This window comes from Hibiscus syriacus, unplaced genomic scaffold, assembly GCF_006381635.1.
Source record: "Hibiscus syriacus cultivar Baekdansim isolate YM2019G1 unplaced genomic scaffold, ASM638163v2 tig00116978_pilon, whole genome shotgun sequence".
Taxonomy (NCBI): domain Eukaryota; kingdom Viridiplantae; phylum Streptophyta; class Magnoliopsida; order Malvales; family Malvaceae; genus Hibiscus; species Hibiscus syriacus.
The window spans coordinates 131446-153173 of record NW_024063501.1 but is presented as its reverse complement, the minus strand read 5'-3'; the positions used below and the strand labels follow the sequence as shown (position 1 = coordinate 153173).

Here is a 21728-nt window from a genome sequence, read left to right as displayed (position 1 = left end):
GAAATGTCTTCAAAGTGTTGTACCAGGCCCTTGGAACTTGCCGAAGACCATAGATAGCCTTCTTAAGACGACAAACAAGTTATCACCATTAGGACCATATTGTTCAAACCCTAGTGGCTGACACATGTAAATCTCTTCAGACAGCTGACCATTCAGAAATGCATTATTAATGTCGATCTACCGTCTCGTCCATCCCTGAAGAACCGAAATGTCAAAAATAGTTCTTATGATGGTGGATAGAACAACTGGACTAAATGTTTCATGAAAATCATTACTGGTTATCTGAGAATAGCCCTTGGCAACCAACTAAACTTTAAACCGATCAACAAACCCATTCGATTTCCTCTTAACCTTTAACAACCGTCTCGTCCATCCCTGAAGAACCGAAGTGTCAAAATAGTTCTTATGATGGTGGATAGAACAACTGGACTAAATGTTTCACGAAAATCATTACTGGCTATCTGAGAATAGCCCTTGGCAACCAACCAAACTTTAAACCGATCAACAGACTCATTCGATTTCCTCTTAACCTTGAACAACCAATTACACCCAACTGGTTTTCGTGTAGGTGGTCAAGGCTGAAGTTCCCAGGTAGCATTATGAAGAAACACATCAAACTCAGCCTTAAACAACTCTCCAGGCAAGCTGCTTGAGAGTTTCAAAAACACTAGAGGGCTCGGTTGTATCTTCTGTCAAATACGTCTTGGGCTTAAAGATTCCATCTTTAGCTCAAGTAACCATGGAATGAGTATTCCTAGGAACAGTAACCACGGGTGAGGATGAAGACAGTAAAGTGAATCGAAGAAATGGAGGGAGATGGAAGTGAAAAAGTAGATGATGTGAATGGAGAAATTGGTGAGATGGAAGAAGAATAGCGAGAATAAGATAAAGTCAACATAGCTAACCCCGATGGAAAAACAAGTGAAGCAGATGAGTGATGAACAGTTTGAGTAACATCAGGTGGAGGATATGGTAAAGATGAAGAATGTGAATGTAACCCCCACAGACCGTTAAGGGTAACCAAATTCGATACGGGGTGTCACATTTGGGCCACCGAAGCGACCCACTGTAAAAATAACGGAAAATTTAAAACTTTTATTGAAACGTGTAACTTATAAAATCAGTTGTCACTATTTCAAAAATAAAACAGATTTCCAGACTCGTATATAAATCAAAATACAATTATATGCCCCCTAATCACATGTACCATACTCTGCAACAACGCCGGATGAACTCCCTTATTGAAGTCGATAGATGCACTGGTACAATTCTTTTAACCTGAAAAGGTGAGTAATAGAGTGAGCTTTGGAAAGCTCAGTAATACAGAACTACCAGATGATGCTGATGAATGTGCAGATACAAATAAATATATATTTCCTTATTGTTTCCGAACATGTACAGATTTTTATGCTGAGCATAGATCTTACCGCAATGAGCTTTCAGTTCAAAGAAATATTTCGGATGATTGAGTTCAGGAGATCAGAATAGGTTTTCTAGTGTGTTCCCAAAAACCATGTAACTTTTCAGATATTTTTAAAACATATATATATATACCCCTATCCCTCACGAACAAAATGTGTAGGTTCCCCAGAACCATACAACCACGTCACGTCCAGTAAGGCCCTGAGCACACAGCCGATGAACCTCCAAGTAATCTTCCTCCAACAATACCCCCCAATAAAATATGTTTCGTCCGTAAACGGATATATCAAAAATCAAAACATAATTCAAGTCAAGTATCATATCACAATCCAGGTCATGTAACATATCAGAATCCAGGTAATGTATCATATCAGAATCCATGTCAATATCAGATCATAATCCAGGTCAGGTATCATAACAGAATTCAAATTTGAAATCAGATAAAATATTCATGTAATTAGGGAACACACCAGAGTTTACAGGTATTACTTAGAGGTATTGTATCAGGCAGAGAAACACAGTTCTTCAGTATGTCGATAGAATGTTAGAATTTAGAATCACTATTGGAAGAGTTCATTAACTGAAAGAATTATCAGTTATTCATAATGTGAATTATCAGGATATTATCTTATTCAGACAGTTTTCAGAAGTTGTACGTAACCAGAAGGGTATTCAGAATCCTTTACATCCATGTCAATTGATCAGATAATCGAACAACTTGAGAACGAAGATTCAGAACCTTAACAATCTATATCGACTGGTCAATTCATTTTCCATCTAGGGTATTTACTCTTTAATACCACAAATTCTTGTCCGTAAACCATTTTCGGAATCATCGCTGAAGAAATCTTCCAATGTCTTTATTTCATTTCCACGCTTCCACAATATCATGAAATACTGATGTACTTGATTAATTTGTTCATAACCCATTGTAATTGTACACTACGTAAACTCATCAGAGTTTCCAGACTTATCCAAATCACTTATTAAATCCTCAGTCATTGAGGTTACCTAGTTCATTTAGCAGTCATGTCCATTCCAGTTACTTCAGGATTTTCCAAAGTAATTCAAACGTTCCTGAATTTCAGATACATGTTGTACTTCCATTCAATTCAATTTGGTCTTCGTGGTTGATTTGTCGAACAAACGTCCAATTCTTAGTACTGAATACGATCTAGAGCTGAGCTGAACTGAATACTTCCAAAATTTATCATCGAGCCAAACTTGAGAAGACGAACACATGTTCCAGTAATATCTATGTCATTCAGGTATTGATATAGCTTTAGGGTTGATCTATTCACTTAAATTATTTTCCATTACCTTTAAAGGTAGTCCAATACTTATGCTTACTTGGATTCCTTAATTAATCCAAGACATTTACTTAATTTAGGCCATAAGGGTATTTTGGTAATTTTGATGTTCAGTTTTATTCTATTCATTTCAGAGCTCGAGGATATTCAATCATTCCTGAGCTTGGTGACATTCTTGAGTCATTTACATTACAGGGGTATTTTGGTCATTTTACAGATTCAGCATATTTCAATCCTTTCATTCCGTCCGATCTTACTATTAAATTCAATCTTATCATTTATTTCAATCCTTTCAAACAATTATGACAACATAATACCCCCGATAAATTACTCTTCAAGTATTTACTCATTATTTGAATATTTTCGGGTCAAGTGTCTTCTCAGATTTTACAAACGGAAAATCAGGAATTTTCCTGAACTAAGTCAGGATCTTAACAATCAAATCCGTACTTAATCGAGTTAAGTATGAATCCTCAAAGTATTTTCTCATTCAGCGTTAACTAGGACTATTTTACCTCTCAAGGGCATTTCCGTAATTTCTTAACCAGATAATTTCAATATTAGCTCTTAACGAATATAATATAATTTACAGATCATATGATCAATTGCTTTCTCGAACATTCTCTTATCTTGAAATGATTACTTAATAGAATTCTAATATCTTACATAAACCCTCTAGTGGTTAAAAACCGGTTATCCGTATTTCATAAGCAAAATCTAGTATTTCTTAAACACATCTGTAGTTTTATCATATCAATATATCCTTTCAGAGTTATTAATCAACTTCCAGGGATAATTATTGACATCTTACAACTTAAGGGTATTTTCGTAATTTTACCCTACCGGAGTATTATCATAATTTCGCATCCAAATACCTTTAACATTTAATCTTTGATGAAATAAACTATAAGTTACAAATCCATGTTGATTTCTTTATCACTAAGCACATAACTTGTAATCTAATTCTAACAATTCCTCAATCTCTTATAATAATCATCTGTGCCAAATTTAGTTACATACTTGCTACTGTATTCGTATCAAGTGTAGATCTTCATTAATTACACATATGATACCAAACATTTCCATTCATGCATTTACCAATACCAACATGTTCTATAAAGCATAAAGAGGTAGTAAAGTATTATCTCGATTTTCGTGCAATACTGATCGACCATAAAATTCCATTCGAACGCCCTCGATCTTGAAATCATCATCCAATATTTCCTTGGATCCATATCAACAAAAATTACATAAAAAACGGAGCTTAATTACGATAAACGGATCGAATCGGATGATAAATCAGTGAAAAATAGCTTATCGGGTTCGAATTTGGCGAAACGAACTTCGGATTCGGATTCAAGACGTCGAAAGCATAAAATATGACTTTTCAAAAATTTGAAATTTTTGGTCAAAATCAAAGTCAACGGGTTTGACTACCAATTTCGAGGTCTTCGGGTCTGAATTTCAAAAAACGGACTACGGAATCGGATTTGGAACTTCGAAAAATGTCAGGATAGGTATACTCGGTCAAAGTCAAAGGTCGTTTAATGCCCGGTCAAAGTTTTGGTCAAACTAGTCAACGGTCAATGGGTTAACGGGGTCGGGTCGGGTTAACGGGTCGGGTCGGGTTAACGAGTCGGGTCGGGTTATGACCGGTCAACTATGCACCAAAACCGGTCAAACCGGTCATTTGGATCATCCCCATGCGCAGTGGCGGCGCGTGGGTACTCTTCCGGCAGTGTAAAATTCTCAAAAAAATTTCTAAAAAATTATTTTGAGCGATTTCGAGATACTTACAAAGCTCGGTTCAAATTTTTGAACGGCGGAGAGCTCGATTTCAACAAATCGGAAACTTTGACCGCTTCACCTCCTCACGCGCCGCCGTCGATGGAAACCAAGGATGACACCGGCAGACTCGGAACGATGCAAGGAACACGATGGTGTAGGAGGTGTCGTAAACGGATGACTTGATCGTCGTGAATCGATGAAAAACCAACTAAAACCGAGTTATTACCGACGATACTTCTGACTGAAATTAACGACGAACGATGACGATTCACGACGAAAGGTTTGAGGGGTTTTGTTCCTCGGTTGACAACGAACGCGATGGTGGTTTCAGCTCGTCGATCGGAGGTCGGACGGTGAGTAAATCGGAGTTGAAAGTTGGTTGATCGGAGAGAGAAAACTGGGAAAATTATGCTGACATGCACACAGGGGAGAGTTTATAATTCTCTTCTATAGAAAATTGGGTAAATTAATAGTTTAGCCACTAAATTTCCTACACTTCTTAAAATAGTCTGCCAACTTTGAAAATATTCAATTTAATCCTCAATTTCTTCCAAAATTCCAATTAAATTCACCACTTTAAAATTTCTTAAATTTAGCCCCTAAATTGGGGTGTTACAATTCTTCACTCTTTAAAAGAATTTCGTCATCGAAATTTATTCATGTCACATTATTGCAGAAATGAAACTTCCATCAGTTTTTTTTATATCTTCTATGTAGCTCTTATAGAAATACGGATCCTCCACTAATCCTTAACCAGTTGAATATACCTTCTTATCAGAACTCTCCCTCATTTCAATAAAAGAATCCGAACGAAAATTTTCTTAAGTAATCAATTCAGCCTTGGTCACGTTAATAGGCTACTAAAGCAGTAGCATATCCCAATTTCATTTCTGGACTCGAGTCAGAATTTCTCGGATAATTAACTCTCACATGGATCGTGAGGTACTTTACAACATTAAAACAAATATTACTGGTATTCCTTTTTGTATAAGTATATAGCCTTAACGGATAGAAACTTCGGTTTACTCGTTATAGATAGGGACTCAGCCCTGGAGTTCCGGCTCAGAGAGATACGATTGCAGTCTAGGGGCATGTATTGATCAGATATATTTTGACATTCGACCGGCCGGTCTAACTTGAAAATTTTGACTCAAACCATAGCTCTGATACCACTAAATGTAACCCCCACAGACCGTTAAGGGTAACCAAATTCGATCCGGGGTGTCACATTTGGGCCACCGGAGTGATCCACTGTAAAAATAGCGGAAAATTTAAAACTTTTATTGAAACGTGTAACTTATAAAATCAGTTGTCACTATTTTAAAAATAAAACAGATTTCCAGACTCGTATATAAATCAAAATACAATTACATGCCCCCTAATCACATGTACCATACTCTGCAACAACGTCGGATGAACTCCCTTATTGAAGTCGATAGATGCACTGGTACAATTCTTTTAACCTGAAAAGGTGAGTAATAGAGTGAGCTTTGGAAAGCTCAGTAATACAGAACTACCAGATGATGCTGATGAACGTGCAGATACAAATAAATATATATTTCCTTATTGTTTCCGAACATATACAGATTTTTATGTTGAGCAGAGATCTTACCGCAATGAGCTTTCAGTTCAGAGAAATATTTCGGATGATTGAGTTCAGGAGATCAAAATAGGTTTTCTAGTATGTTCCCAAAAACCATGTAACTTTTCAGATCTTTTTAAAACATATATATATATATACCCCCATCCGTCACGAACAAAATGTGTAGGTTCCCCAGAACCATACAACCCCGTCACGTCCAATAAGGCCCTGAGCACACAGCCGAGGAACCGGTAAGTAAGGCCCTAAGCACACAGCTAAGGAACCTCCAAGTAATCTTCCTCCAACAATACCCCCCAATAAAACATGTTCCGTTCGTAAACGAATATATCAAAAAATCAAAACATAATTCAAGTCAAGTATCATATCAGAATCCAGGTCATGTATCAGATCAGAATCCATGTTAATATCATATCAGAATCCACGTCAGGTATCATAACAGAATTCAAATTTGAAATTAGATAAAATATTCATGTAATTAGGGAACACACCAGAGTTTACAGGTATTACTTAGAGGTATTGTATCAGGCAGAGAAACACAGTTCTTCAGTATGTCGATAGAATGTTGGAATTTAGAATCACTATTGGAAGAGTTCATTAACTGACAGAATCATCAGTTATTCAGAATGTGAATTATCAGGATATTATCTTATTCAGACAGTTTTCAGAAGTTGTACGTAACCAGAAGGGTATTCAGAATCATTTACATCCATGTCAATTGATCGGATAATCGAACAACTTGAGAACGAAGATTCAGAACCTTAACAATCTATATCAACTGGTCAATTAATTTTTCTTCTAGGGTATTTACTCTTTAATACCACAAATTCTTGTCCGTAGACCATTTTCGGAATCATCGCTGAATAAATCTTCAAATGTCTTTTTTTTCATTTCCACGCTTCCACAATATCATGAAATGCTGACGTACTTGATTAATTTGTTCATAACCCATTGTAATTGTACACTACTTAAACTCATCAGAGTTTCTAGACTTATCCAAATCACTTATTAAATCCTCAGTCATTGAGGTTACCTAGTTCATTTAGCAGTCATGTCCATTCCAGTTACTTCAGGATTTTTCAGAGTAATTCAAACGTTCCTGAATTTCATATACATGTTGTACTTCCATTCCATTCAATTTGGTCTTCGTGGTTGATTTTCGAACAAACATCCAATTCTTAGTACTGAATACGATCTAGAGCTGAGCTGAGCTGAATACTTCCAAAATTTATCATCGAGCCAAACTTGAGAAGACGAACACATGTTCCAGTAATATCTATGTCATTCAGGTATTGACATAACTTTAAGGTTGATCTATTCACTTAAATTATTTTCCATTACCTTTAAAGGTAGTCCAATACTTATGTTTACTTGGATTCCTTAATTAATCCAAGACATTTACTTAATTTAGCCCATAAGTGTATTTTGGTAATTTTGATGTTCAGTTTTATTCCATTCATTTCAGAGCTCGAGGATATTCAATCATTCCTGAGATTGATGATATTCTTGAGTTATTTACATTATAGGGGTATTTTGGTCATTTTATAGATTCAGCGTATTTCAATCCTTTCATTCCGTCCGATCTTACTATTAAATTCAATCTTATCATTTATTTCAGTCATTTCAAACAATTATGACAGCATAATACCCTCGATAAATTACTCTTCAAGTATTTACTCATTATTCGAATATTTTCGGGTCAAGTGTCTTCTCAGATTTTACAAACGGAAAATCAGGAATTTTCCTGAACTAAGTCAGGATCTTAACAATCAAATCCGTACTTAATCGAGTTAAGTACGAATCCTCAAAGTATTTTCTCATTCAGCGTTAACTAGGACTATTTTACCTCTCAAGGGCATTTCCGTAATTTCTTAACCAAATAATTTCAATATTAGCTCTTAACGAACATAATATAATTTAGAGATCCTATGATCAATTGCTTTCCGAACATTCTCTTATCTTGAAATGATTACTTAATAGAATTTTAATATATTGCACAAACCCTCTAGTGGTTAAAAACCGGTTATCCGTATTTCATAAGCAAAATTTAGCATTTCTTAAGCACATCTGTAGTTTTATCATATCAATATATCATTTCAGAGTTATTAATCAACTTCCAGGGACAATTCTTGACATCTTACAACTTAAGGGTATTTTCGTAATTTTACCCTACCGGAGTATTATCATAATTTCCCATCCAAATACCTTTAGCATTTAATCTTTGATGAAATAAACTATAAGTTACAAATCCATGTTGATTTCTTTATCACTAAGCACAAAACTTGTAATTTAATTCTAACAATTCCTCAATCTCTTATAATAATCATCTGTGCCAAATTTAGTTACCTACTTGCTACCGTATTCGTATCAAGTGTAGATCTTCATTAATTACACATATGAGACCAAACATTTCTATTAATGCATTTACCAATACCAACATGTTCTATAAAACATAAAGAGGTAGCGTGGGGGCGCGTGGTTACTGTTCCGGCAGCGTAAAATTCTCAGAAAAATTTCTAAAAATTATTTTGAGCGATTTCGATACTTACAAAGCTCGGTTCAAATTTTTGAACGGCAGAGAGTTCGATTTCAACAAATCGGAAACTTTGACCGCTTCACCTCCTCACGCGTCGCCGTTGACGGAGACCAAGGGTGACACCGGCAGACTCGGAACGATGCAAGGAACACGATGGTGCGGGAGGTGTCGTAAACGGATGACTCGATCGTCGTGAATCGATGAAAAACCAACTAAAACCGAGTTATTACTGACGATACTTCCGACTGAAATTAACGACGAAGATTCACGACGAAAGGTTTGATGTGTTTTGTTTCTCGGTTGACAACGAACACGATAGTGGTTTCGGCTCATCGACCAGAGGTCGAAGAGCGAGTAAATCAGAGTTGAAAGTTGATTGATCAGAGAGAGAAAACTGGAAAAATTATGCTGATCTGTGCATGGGAGACTTTATAATTCTCTCCTATAAGAAATTGGCTAAATTAATAGTTTAATCATTAAATTTTTTGCACTTCTTAAAACGATCTATCAACTTTAAAAATATTCAATTTAATCCTTAATTTTTTCCAAAATCCAATTAAATTCAACATTTTAAAATTTCTTAAATTTAGCCCGGTGTTACAGTGAAACTGGTAGAGAATGTGGAGAAGAAATAAGGTGAGTAGGTGTTTGCGAAACAGACTGGGCAGACTCATGTTTAACCAACGGACAAAAAGAGCTAGAACTAGGCTGAGATTGAATGACACAAGAACTGACAGAGCCAATAGCACCCATTATGAACTGATGTAGACTGCACAGTTTGGGACAGGGGAACAGGTAAGGAAATAAGGGGTAAAACACTTACCATGCAAAGAACTAAATCACTAATGGGTGAGACACCAACTTTATGACTGGACACAACCTGAACTTTATTTTTAAAAGGAAAAATAGTCTCGTCAAATCTCAGATGTCTCGAAATATAAACTCTACAAGTACTTGCAAGACACTTATATCCCTTGTATAAAGGTGTGTAACCAATAAAAACACACTCTGTAGACCGAAATTGGAGCTTATTTCTATTATAAGGACGCAACATGGGACAAGCACCCAAACACTCTTAACATAGAGGTTCTCTTTGAAACATTTTCTCATAAAGAGACACCCCTGAAAGAGCTGAAGTAGGTAACCTATTAATAAAAAATATGGCACTAAAAAACGCATCATACCAATATTTTAGAGGTAAGGAAGCTTGAGCCATGAGATATAACCCTACCTCAACTACATGTTTTTGTTTTCATTCCATGAGTCGATTCTGTTCAGATGTGTGTGGACGAGACTTTCGATAAACAACTCCCAGTTCTTTCAAATAAGGTTGTAGTGCTTTAAATTCACCCACACAGTTGGCTTGCAGCATTTTCATTTTGGTACAACAAAACGGTTGTAATTTTGAAGAATCATTAAGATGATGATGTTGAATGAGAATATTCTTCAAATCGAATAGTTGTTAAATTTGGGTTTGATTTCACAATATACTGAAGATAAGGAATCAAAATCTTAAAGATATGAATCTTATGACTATCAGTAAATTATTTTAATTTTATTAATGTTAGTAAAATAATTTTGTGACTAACCATATATAATATTCATTTGAATTCAGAAAATTCAAAAGAGATGATGGTTCAGATGAAAGGATTGTCATGATAGATTTTGGGGTCCTAATGCAAATGTTGAAGTTGCATGCATGGTGAGGATGAATAAATCTATTTGGAACTTATAATTCTACATGCGATGTCAGACTATTTAAACTTGTTACTTATTAATTTATGCTTAGAATGATGCATGAATTAGTATAGATGTGCCTTTGAATTAGTCTTTAAAACTTAGTGGAAATACTAAGAAATGAGATAAACCATTAGTAAAGGCTAAGGTAGTACTACTAAGACTAAGGTAGTAGTGCGAGCCCAAAATATGTATGCTTAATAAGATACTATTGTGAGTAAAAGTATCAAACATAATTCTTTAAAGAGACCTTAATTAAAGAAATAGAAAATATATACATGATTTATTGAAAAGTAGTTTGATAAGTATGAAAGTGCATGTCTAGGATTAGTTTTATGAAGACTCGATACTTAAGCGTGCCTAGTGAACCACTTCTCTTTCTTTGAAACCTACCTGGTGCATTGTTCATTACTATGCTCACTATTCTAAATTTATAATATACTATTACAAAGTTAAAAACTCTTAAAACTTAGTGCATAAGTTAAAAGAGTAGAGATTAATTTGGTTGAGTGGAATACCAAATTTAGATATAGTAAATAAAATATGTAATGGTCTCTTTTAAGGTTAATATGTTGAATATCACGAATTCCCTTATAAGGAAGTGGATTACCAAGACACAATTATCATTATGATTGATTATTTTATTTAATATTTTTTCAATCAGTGCTAACGTCTCGTTTTGCAGCAATCTATTTTTCCAACAATTAGTATCTTTATTTTGATATCAATGTCTTAAAGCGCGATAATATTTCACAAAGACTAAACCATTCAATAAATCTTGTGTCAATTTGTTTCTCTTCTTTGTATGAAGCTATGAGAAGTAAAAGTTTAAATAAATTATTAAATAATGAAATATTAACAAATTGTTATGATATGAAAGAAAATATAAAAAAATATGAATTTTCAGAAGTTGAAAATACCTTAATTTCTTTCGCAATCAGTAGCATTACAAGTGATACTAAAGATTCTAATAATAAACTTTTGGAGATTTAGAGTTGAAGATTCAAATGAAAATCACCACTCTGCTGTAAAAAAACAAGAGAAAAAAATTATAAACTTGTAAGTTAATAATTTCAAAGAAAATAAAAATATAAAATAATGACACCTAAGATCAAATGCCATTACACAAGAAACAATAACTTGACACATAGGGATGGCAAACCTTTACAATTTCGTGGATTCCGCACCGTACCCGCTTCAATTGGGGCGGGGATGGGTATAACTTTAGTTGGTAGTGGGTGGGTGTGGTTTAAAAAGTGATACCCATTGCGGGTAGTGGGCGGGTGATGGATTTGAGACCTTACCCGTCCCGCATCCGCCCGCCCCACATCCGACTGCCCACTAAATACCTATTAAATTTTGGACCATTATGAAATTAGGTATAATTTTATAGACTAATTTATAAATTTTAATATTGTATAAGATATAACTTATAATTTATGTATTTTAAGATCTATGTTAACACTTAACTCATATAATTCTTGGTTTATTTTATTATGTTTCTTAATTGACGTGTTTGTTTTATGTTTGTTACGTATGTATAACTTAAGGTTGTTGTCAGACGGGTTTAGCCGGGTACGTCTCTAGTTGGATAGTGGGTGTGGGGATAGATTTGAGAATGTACTCGCGTGGGCGGGTGTGGATTTAAAAAAATTTACCCATCATGGATGGTGGTCGACTGGTGGATTTGAAAATATTATGTAGGTATGGGGAGGTGGTAACCGCACCCGACCCGCCCGTTTGCCATCCCTATTGACACATCACAAAATATTCAATAATTCCAATTCATATCATATTAAGCTAATTTCTCTTTTCCTAAAAAATTAATACTAGAGATAAGTCACATTAAATGTCAAAAGAGACCTAAGTTCAATTCATATTAGGAGCAAGAATAATTTCTAACTTTTTATTGAATAAAACATGTTGACAAATAAAGAAAAATATGTTGTGATAATTAAAAAAAATTGACATATCATGCCACATAAGCACTTTTGTTAATGGTTTAAAAAAACTAAAGTTTAGATACTAAGGGTCAGTTTGACGCAACTTTTAAAAAATAAATTTTAAAAATAATGTAAAAAAGTATAATTTAAATTTTAATTATTTGAGATTGTTGTTAAAAAGTTGGTTTGAAAAGATAAAATGATAATTATAGACATTATATTGTAAATTAAAAATATATCATTTAAATTATATTTACACATATTAATAATATAATATATAAAATATATAAACTTAAACTATAAAATATAAAAAATATTTTAAGATAACTCATTAATAATATTTTTATACATGAAATATTTTATTAAGAAAAATATATTATTAATAATTTTAATATGTGGACGTAAAAGTATTATGAAACAATAATTTAAATACTTGTTTTGACAAAAAGACTATTACAAAAATAGTAATTAAAATAAATGATTAAATGATAAATTATTTTTTAGGATGTTAGTATTAAACAATTAAAATAAAATGTAAATACATAATTAAGTAAAGCCCATGCATTAGTAAGGGTAAAATTATAATTTGTTCCTAAACATAAAGTTGAAACAGAAAAAGCTAAAAATCCCAACTTTTACGATTAGTTTGAAATCACCTTCTCACCATATTTTTTTTTTACTTGTTTGGCATTGATTTCATTGTTAAAACAGATTATTTATCTAAGAGTGCTTTTAAAATTTATGTCAAACGGGACCTAAAATAAAACAAAAGTAATAATTTATGTACAAAAACGTATAATTTAACCTTTTATATTTATTTAACAAAAACAATTTAAATAAGGGTAAACTACACGAGAAACCACCAAACTATGATCATTAATCAATCTTATCATCGAACTATTTTTGTCTCAATTCGACCACCAAACTTTTTAATTGATTCAATCATACCACTCTCCGTTAAAAAAATAATGGCGCGTCCGACGTGGCCGTTAATAAATTTGCATAATTATATATTTGGTCCTTAGTATTGGCATAATTTTATATATGGTCCTTAATATTGGCATAATTTTATATATAGTCCTTAATATTTACATAGTATATCAATTTAGTCACTATTTTAATTCAATTAAATAAATTTAATTATTCAATTAGAACATGACATGTGTCTGTAAGGTTTTATTTATGAATTTCAAATTATTTAATTAAATATTTTTCTATCTCATCAGGTGGTGACACGTGTCACCACATTAAAATGAAAATATATATGGACAAACTTGTGCCCAAGGCGATTTGAACTAAGGACAAGGATAATCAAACCAAAATATATATTTGGGCCAAAGGTCACCAATGGTTTAAAATTACAACAAGTTTTATTTGACTTGTAAATGTTTGTTAATGATAAAAAATTAAACAAATTATATGTTTAAACAAATTATTATTTAATTAAATAAATTATTCACAACTAATAATTTTCAAATAAATTTTGGTTCGATTAACCGTTAAAGAAAAAAATTTGGTTAATTCGGTTCGATTAATCAAACCAAAATTTATTTGAAAATTATTAACCAAACCGAATTAATTTGAAAATTATTAACTGAACCGAATTAACCGAAGCAAAAATTCGATTAATTCGGTTTGGTTAATCGAACCAAAATTTGTATGAAAATTATTAACCGAACTAAATTAATTTGAAAATTATTAACCGATTTTTTTAATTATTAATCGAAGCAAAACTTCGATTAATTGGCTCGGTTAATCGAACCAAAATTTATTTGAAAATTATTAACCGAACAAAATTAATTTGAACATTATTAACCGCACCGAATTGACTGATTTTTTAATTATTAATCGAATTAATCGAAGCAAAAATTCGGTTAATTCTGTTCGTTAATCGAACCAAAATTTATTTGAAAATTATTAACCAAACTGAATTAATTTGAAAATTATTCATCGAACCGAATTAACTAATTTTTTTCCTTTAACTATGAATCGAACCGAAATTTATTTGAAAATTATTAACCAAACAAATTTCGTTTAATTCGGTCGATTTTTGAATTAACGATTTTTTTTAAATTTCTAATTTATATAAAAATTATTAGTTGTGACTAATTTATTTAATTAAATAATAATTCGTTTAAACAACTAATTTGTTTAATTTTTTAAACTTAACAAACTTTTACAAGTCAAATAAAAGTTGTTGTGACTTTGAGCCATTGGTGACCTTTGGCCCAATGGTTTGCCGTCTGGAAGCTTATCTCTTGTCCCTGGTTTGAATCACGTGTCACCACCTGATTGGATAGAAAAATTATTTAATTAAATAATTTGAAATTCATAAATAAAACATTCCAATCATATATTGACACGTATCACAATTTAATTAAATTAAAATAGTGACTAAATTGATAGAATAAGTATTATTAAGGATCAAATATATAATTATGACAATATTAAGATCCAAATATATAATTATGCAAATTTATTAAAGGCCATGTCGGACTCTCCTTTATTTTTTAACGGATAGTGGCCTGATTGAATTATTTAAAAAGTTTTGTGGTTGAATTGAAATAAAAAATAATTCGATAGTAAAATTGATTAATAACTATAGTTTGATGATCCCTCTTATAGTTTACCTTTTAAATAATAATATGTTACGGTGGACTACGTGATCAGTAATAACTGAGTATCATGATATTATATGTGACGACAGAACAAATTGGTGTCAGCCAGACAGTAAAATCCCAGGTGTGGACCAAGAGAAATTGTGGAAATTAGGTAGCTTCTAGGCTGAACCGTCTACCGTTTGTTGCCATTTCAAAGTTGAATGAAAGATTATCAAAATCCAATTTTGTTTTGGGAGGCTGTCCCTCATCTGCCTTCATCTTATGTTTAAATCATCACGGCATCAAATGATTCTAACGTCACATGTGACGCCCTACTATTCTTCATGTTCACCCCTGTACTAGTCACAACACCTTTTATCCTTAGAAGCTTCCAACCTTATCAAAACAAGTTGGCTTAGGTCAGACAATGAAATTCAAGATGTTGACCAAGGGAAAAGGGAAAATTAGTTGTTTATAGCCGTTTTACAGTATTTTTACACTGCGGTCGAAGCTAATACTGAAAATTATTTAAAAGTTTTATATTTATGAAAATAAAAATATTTTTAACGAATAAGAAACAATTTTATCATTCATCTTAATTTTATATTTTTAAAAATTATAATAATTATTACAAATGTGTCATAAAACAAAAAAATGTCATAAATATAAAATTATTACAAATAAAAAAAAGAAAAATAAATATACACTATAATAAAAACAAAGAAAAAACAAAGAATATTGACGGTCGAACAATATTAAAACTGATATCATTGCAGAGCACAAAGATTAAGAAAAAAGACATAGACGTTGATTGGAAAAAAAAGGAGAAAAATAGGACTAATAAATTAAACTTTTAAAATTAACTAATTTAATTCTTCGTGTGAACGTAAATTTACTATTTGGATGCTACAATCATATTGTATCTAATATTCGAAGGTTTGGATGCTTTTCAGGAATTGACTGAAAGGGGCGGGAGGAAGCAGTCGTGGTCTTGAAATTTTAAAATTATTATATATTTAATTTTTTAATATATTTTTTTATTAAAAATCTATTTTTATTTTTAAAAATTTTATAAATTTAAACTCGTTTCTTTAAAATTTTAAAAGTTCAAATTTACTCTTTAAAACATAAAATTCTACGTGATCTCGGATGCCGATGATTAACATTTTCCCTATTCTCACTTCAGTCTTTGAAGTAAAATTAGTGAATGAGAAAATAACTTCAGTGACCGAAAATGCCTTATAATATATGATTTTAATCAACTTTTTTTGGATTTGCGAAAATGACCAACAAATTCGCAACGCGAATCTGTAAATCGCAACGCGAATCTGTAATTCGCAATACAGAAGTCAAATTCGCAAAGTGTGTTTATTTTCGCAACGCGAATTTTATTTTCGAATTCGAAACACAATATTAGTTTCGCAATACAAATGTAAACAGTATAATCGCAAATCATAACCTAAAACCCTAAATCACAACTCAGTCTCATCTCCATCTCTCATTCTCTACGGCGACACCCGTCCCCATCTCCGGCGAAATCCGTCCCCATCTCCGGCGAAATCCGTCTATCACCATCTCTCAGAGCCACCCTCACAACCATTCACGGTCAGAAATGGAAAATCAACCACCGAGGGTTAGTTTTTTTAATTTTTTTATTTTGAAATTTTTGTATTATTATTAGATTTTTCATATTTAAATTGATGATAAATTTATTGGTAATTTCAGTAATAGATTAACCATTTCACTTAGATTGCTTAGTAAAATCATTCGGTTGCTGCCAATACTACTAAACTGTTTAGTCTTTAACCCTGTGAAGTTAGTATTTGTCTTTGTTTTGTCTTTTGATTGAAGTAATGCAATTCAATCAAGTTTCAATTTGCAGAAAACTATTTGAAACTTAAATTCGCAACACGAAAATGAAAATCGCAACGCGATTTTAGTTTCGCTTTGCGATTTTCATTTTCGCGTTGCGATTTTAAGTTTCAGAAACTATTATTCTTTTGGACATTGAAACTTGAATGAATTGCATTACTCCAACCAAAAAACAAAGACAAATACTAACTTCACAGTGTTGCGAATTTAAGTTTCAAGAATAAACTACTACTCTTTATATTGTCCTTGAACCTGCACTAAACCTATATGTTGTCCTTTCACTACAACAAAAATGGTTTTTAGCGGAAGATTTAGTGACGTTTTTATAGAAAACGCCAGTGATTTTTTATATGTAGCGGCGTTTTTTTACAAACGCCGCGATATCCAAATATATAGTGGCGTTTTTGTGAAAACGCCGCTAAAAATGTGTACTTTAGTGGCATTTATGTAAAAAACGCCGCAATATCCGAATATATAGCGGCGTTTTCACAAAAATGCCGCTAAAATCACGTACTTTAGTGGTATTTTTGGACAAACGCCGCGATATCCAAATATATAATGGCGTTTTTGTGTAAACGCCGCTAAAAACGCGTACTTTAGTGGCATTTATGTAAAAAATGCCGCAATATCCGAATATATAACGCCGCTAAAAACATGTACTTTAGTGGCGTTTATGTATAAAACGCCGCAATAGCCCAGATATATAGTGGCGTTTTTGTAAAAACGCCGCTATAAACTTGTGCAATATTGGCGTTTTAAATTAAAACTCCTGCCCGATCCCTAATTCATTTTCCCTCTTCTTCCCTATCTTCCCTCTTCTCTGGTACAACATCTTCTCCGCCACTAACTATTATTCTTGCGTCAATCTTCACGACGCTGTCGTATTCTTGCCGTAAAGTAGTCTCGAAGCTGCTGTCACCGTTCACGCCGTCATGACCTTCACCGTCACGCCCATCAAGATCTCCTCAATGTTCTGAGTCAGGCCAGCCATCCTCACCTTCAGCATCGTCAATATCTGCGATTTCTAGTTTTTGCTTTCTGTTTCAATTTGGTTTTTGGTCGTTCAATCTATTTTTTCCTTCAATCTGGTTTACAGAGCTTCTTGTATAATTCCAGCCATCCTCACCTATCTTTGTGGATTTTCTCTTTTGTATAATTCCAGGCTGAAAGCAAGTGTGCTCTTGTTTATGGTCAAACGAATGAGCCACCTGGTGCTCTTGCCCGTGTTGGCCTTACTGGTTTGACCGTGGCTGAACACTTCCGTGATGCTGAAGGGCAGGATGCGATTCTCTTTATTGACAACATTTTCCGATTTACTCAATTGAGTTTGCTTATTGTGGATGCTTTTGAAACACTTCACGTGCTACATGTTGCTGATGGTTTGAATTGTGAGCATATTTTCCCAAGCAAACTCAGAAGTGTCTGCTTTGCTTGGTCGAATTTCGTCTGCTGTTGCTTACCAACCGACTTTGGCTACTGATCTTGGAGGCCTCCAAGAGCGTATTACCACCACCAAGAAAGGTTCTATCACATCTGTGCAAGCCATTTATGTGCCTGCTGATGACTTGACGGATCCAGCTCCTGCAACAACCTTTCCATGTAGCAGAAGTGTTCACTGGTGCTCCTGTCAAGTATGTGGAGTTGAAAGAGAGCATCACCAGCTTCCAGGTACAATTTTTTTTCTTTCCCCAGCTTCTGTTATGGTGTTATGGCTTACATGAAAAAATGGTTAGTTACCTGTAATGTGTGGATCTGCTGTATGATATCCTTCATTATTAAAACAAGTGGCTTAGTTATCCGACAAATGGATAATATTGGCTTACATTCGAGCAAATAATTGCAATGTGATATGTATGGATAAATCCTCATGTATTGAAAATGTTTAGTCCTTGTTTGTGGGTTGGCATACGTTTCAACTTGTGGTTTAGACAGATAATCTGAGTCTCGACAATGGCATGTATTGGACCGTATTCATACCATACCACTACGTGGCCGCAATTATCATAGAAATCATATCACATTTTAGTTACATTTCACTCTAAAATGGACCGTATTAAGTGGCCCTTACACCCTTTACGAGAAGTCAAGACATCAACTAAACCATGAAACAGGCCAATTTCCATCGACAACCGAAAGAAGCCATTTCTTTTCACGTCCAGCCGAAATTTTCACAATAAGAAATCCATTTGAAAGCAATAACCCAAAGAAACTAAACTGAATCATGATTTAATTTTGTTGATAATTTTGTAGTTGCAGTGCTCTTGATTATTTATGCTTCCTTGTTATTTATCAACAACTCTTGCTTTATTTTGTATTTTGCATTCTTTATATTTCAGCCTGCAAAGTGGTCCTTCAATTCACATACAGTTTTAAAGAACAATTAGCAGGCACCAATGTACGCTGCACTCACTTTTCCTGTCAAACAGAATTATTATTCCTTGAAAACAGGATATTTTATTTGCATCTCTCCATCTTGTTGGTTTTCCGCAATGTTAAGACTTGGAGTCTAAGTGAGATCATTAGTCTATTTATGTTTCTTAACATCAATTTTGGTTTTTATACTATCAATATTACTTGTTACTTTAAGTGATTAGTTAAAGTAGCCTTAACTAAGGATATATAACCTCTGAGTTACTTTATTTCCTTTGTTTACTTCATTTGAAATGCGCGTTTTTTGTGCTGCTCTTTAACTGAAACAATGAGGTATATAAGAGAAGATTTATAAACTCGATCACCCATATGTATGGACAGAGTAAGAGAAATTGATTGTGGATAAAACTTTAGAAAATTTAATCCACAATCCCTAAGCAAAATCGTCAGAATGTCCACGTGGCGTATTTGCTCTAACGCCGGATCAAATTATCGTTGGGAGGATTCCGATCCGTTCATGCCGTCGAAACCCTATGATGACCCGAAAGTAACTCCTATTGCTCCATACCGTTCCATGGTCGATCTCCTACTTCAAGGTAATAATCTCTGAATTTTTTCGCCGTTATATTTTTATTTTGTACTCTCAAATTTCATAGATCGTACGCAGGATGTTCGAAGATTATTGAGAACGATGATAGAGAAGTGGATAAATACCCGATGTTTAGAACCGGATTGGGGGAATCTATGGCGTTGAAAAAATCTTCAATTGCAAAACCATTATCTATCCTTGATGAAGAAGACGGTGCCTCTACTGTTACTCCAAGTAAACGCTTCTCTTTTTTACTTTGATTTTTTTGTTTACTGTTTGATTCAATTCCCAAGCCACCTCCAATCAAGTTACATACTGTAGGTGGAAGGTCGTTATCTGTTTCAAGTGAAGCATTTAAGCGTGCAAGGAGTCTTCTTGGTGAACCGGAGCTAGGGGATTTATTTGGTGAAATGGATGAAGATGTTCTCCATATACAGTTTACAGGGAGGAAAAAACTAACGATGCTTCATCAAACAAGGAAAATTGTTTTTTTTAATTTAAAGTGAAATAACCTAGATTAAATTCTAGAGAACAATGTCAAACTACATTACATTTAATTTTAGTGTTTATAAATTTTAATTTATTTTGTTGTTAAGTATTTTTCGGCATAATTTGTATCTTAATTAAAATTTATGGTTGTTGTTAATTAGATTACATGATATTAAATTTAGGTGATGTATAGCAAAAATGGAATATGGAAAATCAATTAATATTACCTAAAGAACGGTCATTAGCGGCGTTTGTATCAAAAAACGCCGCTATAGATCTAACCTTTTGTGGCGTTTGTTCCAAAAACGCCGCTATAAATCTCGACCTATTGAGGCGTTTGTCCCAAAAACGCCGCTATAGATCTCGACCTATTGCAGCGTTTGTCCCAAAAACGCCGCTATAGATCTCGATCTATTGCGGCGTTTGTCCCAAAAATGCCGCTATAGATCTCGACCTATTAAGGCGTTTGTCCCAAAAACGCCGCTATAGATCTCGACCTATTGCGGCGTTTGTCCCAAAAACGCCGCTATAGATCTCGACCTATTGCGGCATTTTTTGTTCACAAACGCCGCTAACTTTAGCGGCGCTGGTTTCGCCGGCGCTTCTTGCGGCGTTTTTACTATCGCCGCGAGTGCTTTTAGCGGCGCTTAAAAATGCCGCTATAGGACTAAAAAAATGCCGCAATAGGTCAATATTGTTGTAGTGTTTTAAATGTTTATATAAGTTCTTACTTCTGGAATGTTATCTGATGCATTTTGTAAACTATGATAGAATAATGACTTGGGTGAATACCGTGCAAGTTTGAAACATATTTGGCTTTGTTTTCACTGTTTAATATCATGCCTGTTTATAGTGTATAATTTGTAGTTTTTAGTATATCTAACTTGGTATGTTTATTATTTTTGTAGAAATTTTTTTCGGCTTCATTGACCTTAAGGAATAAATTAAGCCTAGCTACTACAATTGCGTCACTTACACCTGTACAAAGAAAATTATTTGAGGATACTTGCTTCGGGCCATGGCTGAAAGTACAACATCCGGGTGGAGATGCTATGTTGACCCATTTGTTTCTTCAGACCATGACTAACGATCTACCCGAGAGGATACAACGTAGTGATGAAGAGATATGGTTTCATTTTCCTCCGGCGTATACTTGTTTTGGGCGGGAGGAGTTTTGCTTAATCACTGGTCTATGCTTCGGACACGATGATGTAGGTCTGTATACTAGTCATATCGTCTGCCCATCATGGTTATCTCGGGCTTTTCCTGAGCTGGCAAAGGCAAAGCCGAGTTAACACGTCGACGACTTGAAGAGATTATTTATTAAAGATAGTTTTATTCGGATGAATGACCTCGATGTTGTCCGAGTATGTCATTTATTACTTTTGCATGCCGACTTTTTAGGCAAAAAGGTCGGACAACCTATTTCTGAGGACCTAATATTATTGGTAGAGGACCTAAATGCATGAAAC

The 21728-nt window shown here is 33.7% G+C and overlaps 1 protein-coding gene across 1 annotated transcript; it reads left to right on the top strand.

Annotated features, from left to right (window-relative positions):
• The first annotated feature begins 806 nt into the window (after positions 1-806).
• LOC120192743 (ATP synthase subunit beta, mitochondrial-like) lies at positions 807-21551 on the top strand. Its single transcript, XM_039195471.1, has 5 exons — positions 807-855; positions 961-1016; positions 17971-18133; positions 18216-18476; positions 21472-21551. The coding sequence occupies exons 1-5, from the start codon at positions 807-809 to the stop codon at positions 21549-21551; spliced, it is 609 nt and encodes a 202-aa protein (XP_039051402.1).
• The last annotated feature ends 177 nt before the right edge of the window (positions 21552-21728 follow it).